This window comes from Agelaius tricolor, unplaced genomic scaffold, assembly GCF_023055355.1.
Source record: "Agelaius tricolor isolate 1412-34295 unplaced genomic scaffold, bAgeTri1.0.p SCAF_9, whole genome shotgun sequence".
In the NCBI taxonomy this organism is placed as follows: Eukaryota; Metazoa; Chordata; class Aves; order Passeriformes; family Icteridae; genus Agelaius; species Agelaius tricolor.
The window spans coordinates 3,743,828-3,749,827 of NW_027269269.1; the positions used below are offsets into that span (position 1 = coordinate 3,743,828).

General features: G+C 37.4%; 1 protein-coding gene across 1 annotated transcript in view; it reads left to right on the top strand.

Moving 5' to 3' along the window:
- MIPEP (mitochondrial intermediate peptidase) overlaps positions 1–3,784 on the top strand; it is a 69,374-nt gene extending 65,590 nt beyond the window's left edge. Inside the window, exon 19 of the mRNA XM_071434060.1 lies at positions 3,543–3,784. Coding sequence (XP_071290161.1) covers positions 3,543–3,637 — 95 coding nt within the window. The 3' untranslated portion in view covers positions 3,638–3,784. The remainder of the gene's footprint in view (positions 1–3,542) is intronic.
- The last annotated feature ends 2,216 nt before the right edge of the window (positions 3,785–6,000 follow it).

Here is a 6,000-nt window from a genome sequence, read left to right on the forward strand (position 1 = left end):
CCCAGGTATCCCTTCCAGGTCCAGTTGTTTGCTGGTTGCAGGTCTGAACAAGATTCAGGTGTGCACCATTCCTCCCTCTCTCCCTTGGCACTCTCTGGCTGGAAAGAAACCCAGGTGCATAGGCAGAAAGTGAATTGCAGTGTGAAAACTACTGGGTTGGATGTTTTGGGAACTAAGCTCATGGAACATATCCTGGAGTGCACTTCTCCTGCAGCCTTGGTGCAGCCACATTGTCCTTGGGGCTTTTGAAGAAGTCCTTGTGCAAAATGCGTGTGAGGTTGCGCTCCTGCTTTGTTGATGCCATATTACATTGCAGACAGTCATACTCAGCTCTGAGCCTACATGGTAACCAAACCAACTGACTGTATAAACAAACACCCATTTGCTCCAATATTGTTTGAAAATTTGCCTTTCCATGCCTCAGACTGTACTTCATGGAGTAATTATAATTTGAAGAGGCTGCAAAAATCTTCAAGTAATGATTGTATGTCTCTTTGACAGTGTAAGAAATATGCATAAATCCTAGAAGGTTATGTGAATGGCAACATATGTTAGCTCAAACTACATGGACCCAGAATAATTAGTGTTCCAGGGGGGCAGAGGCCAAATTTTGCCACAGGCTTTATTCTTCTCTCAATTTTCAGTGATTGTAGGTTATAGCTAACCATCTCTCAAAAGGGTGTGGTTAACCACAGTGCTGTAATGTGAAAGAAACTTCAAAGCGGTGAAGATAAGCTATGCAGTTGCCTTAGGCTTGGGAGAGACTGAGCTGAAATAGGAGTTGGGCTGAACGTATTAAAATACACTCCTAAATTTGAAAACTGCAACCATCAGACCTTGTGGACGTCTTACTAAATCATTTAGACTGAAGTGCTGAGTACTTACAATATATCAAGGCTGATCTTGCTTTGATATATTTTAATGGGGTTTGAAGAGAGACATGAATACTCTTTAGCACATCGGTGTAGAGTAAGAGGTTAAAACACAGAAAATACCATCATTGCCTGTTTCTTTTGGAACTGTCTTGCTCTAAAATCTGTAGTTATTTATTTAATGAGAGCATGATCATTTCACTACAGTAGGAGCTCTTTAGCAATGACCTCGGTTACTCTCCGTCCCTTCTTTGCAAAAATGAAGTCTGTTGGGGTCTGCTTTTGATGTCAGTGTTGGGAAAATAGGAGTGCAACAAACCACTAATGCAAGAAATCTGAAATCTGTTTTTTGTTATCAAAAGCTGGAACTACTGGATCAGAGGTCAGTTGGACATCACCATTGCCAGAATGATTTTGGAATCTCCTACATATTTAAAGCAAACTTGGTTTTAATAAATAAATACAATTTGTAACAAGTTTTGAGTGATATTTGGTAAGACTGTATTCAGCTGCCCTAAAATATATCCAAGTATACTGTAATTAATTATATTTCTTTTATTAATTTTGTAATATCAAGGGTTGGAATGTTTTTGTTATGATTTGCTGTTTTTATGTAAGAGGGGAAATTAAATCTCCTTGAAGATAATCCCAGCTTCAGTTTCTTCTCTTCTGCCTATCATTATACTGTTGGCTCTTGGTTTTTTCCAATGTATTGATAATTGGCAGAGTAGTTGTTAGTGTGTCAAAGAATTGGCTGAACATCATCCAGACTGGCTGTTACTTATAAAGCCAGTAATGGCAGGAGAGTTTTGTATAATGGGGCTCAAGGAGTGGTGGTTATGTCTATTATGGCCATCTTTATATAACATCTCTGCAGTATTTTACAGTCATCTCTCAATCATGGTATCTGGTGAAAAAGGGGTGATTGTACATGTTCCAGTGGGCTACCATCCCTGTCACCTTCTCAAGGCACTCTCCTCTTCTGTGAAAACTGCAGGAAAATATGACTCTAACTGGAATTTTTCCAAGGCTGCTAGGGAGCAAATATGCATATTCCCCAGCCAGGAACCCGAGAGAGGGAGTCTGCAAGAGGCCACGGCTCTCTGGGGAGCTCAGATCAGTAGCTGGCTATCTGCACACATCTGTTTCTCAGCCCAGCACATAGCAAGCCATTTTTCATTGTGAACTACAGATAATTCCACTGTGATTTTTCTAACATTGGAGTAGATGACAAGTTTACTAAGTACTTGGAAATATTAATTCTGTTCTCTTTCATTTTGAAAATAGCTTGATGCAAACTTCATTTAACAGCATTTCAGTCAACCTCTATATAGTGTGAGATTTGTTTTCCTTTTAGTGCTTGCTGTTAATCTACTGGGCTATGGCAGTTTGTGTTGACACTTGTAACATGTTTTTAAATCAGATTGAAATGGAATTCTGTAAGGTCTTAGCAAGAAAATTCTTTTTGATTGCTCTCACACCAATTTACTTTGAGCTGATCTGTTTCCTGATGGGTTTTGAATCTTTGTGTTATAGTAAAAGATTATAGTCTTTTAGCAGCATGCAATTATAATTTCCACCAAAAGCAAATATTGTTGAGGATGTGAAGGAATATAAATTTATGTTCAGTAGGTACACCGATCAGGGTAGAACAAGGTTATATTTACATTGGCAGCAGATGCCAGAAAGATAACTTCAAAGAAATACAAAGATTAAATTTTACATTTTTTGGCAGTTGTACTGTTGTTTTTTGGTGGTTTGGTTTTTGTTTTGTTTTGTTTTGTTTTTGTTTGGTTGGGTTTTTTTTGGTTGGGTGTTTTTTTTTTCTGGTACAAGTTATGCAGTAAATTTTTGTGTGTAATCTTGAAAATGTTAGTAACAGTGAAAAGACCAACTGTAGGTGATGTTAAATACAAAGAAACATCTGAAAGTAATTTAAAGGGTATATTCTCATGCCATATAAAAATTGGGATTCTGGAGGGGAAGGGGTGAAATTTTTAGTTTCTCTGTGTATAGAATTACCTGAGGAAGTACTTGGGCATGATTCTAATTCATGATGCTAATTTTCTTGTCTGTTATGGTGTAGCCAAGTGCTACAGCTAACAGATATAGTAATTAAATTCTTGAAAAAAGGTAAGTCCTAGTACTGTAAAAAAGCAAAACTAAAATTGCAGTATATTAAAAATGCTTTTGTTTATGTTTTGTGCCTTGTCAAAATTTTCAGATATAGCTGTATTTTAAATGCTAAATTAAATGGTTCTAAGGTGTGTGTAATGCTTTGAGAAAATACATTATTTTCTGGCTTGGTCAGAACTGAGACTTATATACCTGCTCAATCACTATTTTATTTCAGTCATTTAGGAATGACTGAGTCTACAGTAACATTGCTTTAAAACAGATATAATTCCCTGCTTAAACAAGGTCTTAATCACAAAAATCAGTTAAAAGCCTTGAAATCTGTCAATTCTGTGGAAATGTGTAACAGGTATCTTGAAGAAATTAAATAATCCCTCTACACTATAATTGCACTTTTTTCTTGACGAAGAAATCTGATAGCTGTTTCTGCTGTATAGCGACATTAAAAGTTAGTTAGCAGTAAGTGCTACCGCTGACGAAGCTGTCAAGGTCACAGCATCCTGATGAAGAGTGTCTTGTCTTGTTTTTTTGTAGGTATGCTGCAGAAATCCCCTTCAGTTGAAGATTTTGTGGATGCCCTTGTTTCAGACTTAGACCATGACTTTGAAACATTTATCATGGACTCATAACAACAGAACTGAATTCTTTTATGGAAGATTGCATACGTCTTCATAATTGTGGATAAAATATTGTTGTGACTGGTTTTGCTTTTTGGTGAACACTTTCAGAGTTTGACTGTTCATGTTGGTGGAACAGTAATAAATACTTTCATTGGATCACTTGGTTTCATTTATGAAGATGACTGTTTTCCATTGCATAGGAATTTAAGCATGGAATTTGGGAGAACAAATCCTCTAGCATGGTCTGTTAGAAAATTTGATCTTGTTGGAAGAGAGTAAATGGGAATTGAACTCATGTTCAGGGTGACTGGAGGGGCTTGAAAGGTCTTTTGGTGCACACATTAATTCACTATTAGGGTTTACCTCTTTGGTACACACATTGATTCACTATTAGGGTTTACCTCTTGATGTTATGGCCCAGAACTGCTCACACAGGTCATTCTCACATGCTCATGGATTTTCTTTAACTTTGTTTAACCATATTTTTTGTAGGAGTTCTGCATTGGGAAAAACAAACTGTGTTTGAAACAAAGGGAAAATTGGAAAGAAAGAAACTAGGAGCTGTATTTGAGATAAGGAAGAGAAGGATGGGAGAAGTAAATCTGTGGTCCTACTGGTCTGTAATGGAAAATTTTAGGTGAGGAGGAAAGAGGTATGTTGCAACACATAGGAGAGACAAAGGAGTAAAATAAGTACCTTACAGATCATCTGGTCCCTGCATGTTTGTTCACATGGAGTTTCCTTTTAATGATGAGTGGACGAGTTTGGGGAATGGTTTAAAGTACAAGAGGGTGGGTTTTAGAGGGGAAACAAAATAATTCGGAACAAAAATGTTTTTCCAGGACAGGCTGGAGCAGTTTAGTACGGTTGCATATTGTATAGTGGATGATGAACAAAGGGAATGTTATCAGTTGGTTTTTCTTTTTCCCTCTAAGAAAATTAAGAAATGGTATTTGAGGATGTTTTGGGGGGAAAAAAAAACCCTAACAAAAAAACAAACAAAAACCCCCCAAAAACCCAAAAAATCACAAATCAAAAAAAAAACCAAAACCAAACCACTAAAAAACCACAAAAAAAAAAACCCTGGTGATTTTTGCTGTAGGAATGGCCTTGTTTAGAGGTCCTCTGTAGGTTGTTATAAAACATATTTTAAGTGTCCTGCTCTGTGGAATTGCAGTGAAAGAAGCAAGACAGGAAGAAACCAAAGCTGAGAGGTGAGAGCAAATAACGGAGAGAAGATAGTAAAGGTAAAAGATCCCAGCCAGAAAAAGTGGGTGTTTGGGAAGGCATAAATAAGAGTGAGAGCTGATTGGATGATTTGCCCTCTTTGTAGCAGAATCTGTGCAAAAGGGTATTTGATATTTTACCCAGTTTTTTCACTGCCTGTTTTTGCAAGGTGGAAGTTGCCATGTGTGAGTAACGCTGTCATTCTGGTTGGGCTGGGTTTAGACATTCTTAAATGCATTGGTTAAGCCATAGTGGGTGCATTTTCAGATTTGTACCACAACTAGGCTTATTTCTTGTACCACTGACTCACTCCACTGTGGGTCTGCAGTTGGTTCCTGAGAGGAAAGAATGAATGGTTTTGCTTAGCAAGCTAGGTGGGCATTTTGCTTTAAGTGAAGTCATTAAAAAACCCACAAAGTGTCAGTTTAGGTGTGAGTAGAACCACATTGTGAAGATGGGAAGGCCTGTAAAGTATACAATAGCTGATGAATGTAAATTTAACAGTCCATTGTGGGGTATTTAATGGAAGTGTATTTCAAAGGGAATTCAAGGGTGTTGCTAAGGGAGCCTCTCATTGTTTGTTGCCTGGGTTTTGTACTGGAACAAACTAGCGATTATGTTTATCTGGAGCTGGCACACGTTGAAAGATTCATTGTGACAAAAAGAACTGAGCAAACGGAAATCCTCGTGCTGACACGGCTCTGGAAGCGCTGCGGTAAAGAAAATAAAGCATCATAATTGGCGGAATAAGCAGAGCATTTACAATTAAGAGATTGCTCCTACATTTTAAGTTGAAAGAAAATTCAAATTTAGTGTATTTTTAGTGTACAGATACTTCTTCAAACTATATGTAGTAGTCACATTGCTTTATGCTCATGGCTGCTATTACTTCAGTAATTCACCATCTCATTTGATCCTTCTGCAAACAGTCTTTTCAAGGTTTTAGCAAAGTGGCATCAAACAATATCTTCTTAATATGAAATCAGATGTCAGCAAAGAAAGGAAGAAAATCTTGCCTTTAGCCTGAGCATGCTGGATTGCAGCTTATTGCTCAGATTTATAACTTGTGAGATATCTGACAAAGACGAGAGCTGGTAGAAAAATAAATACATCTCAGAATGACAGCTTCAGGTTCTTTTATGAAG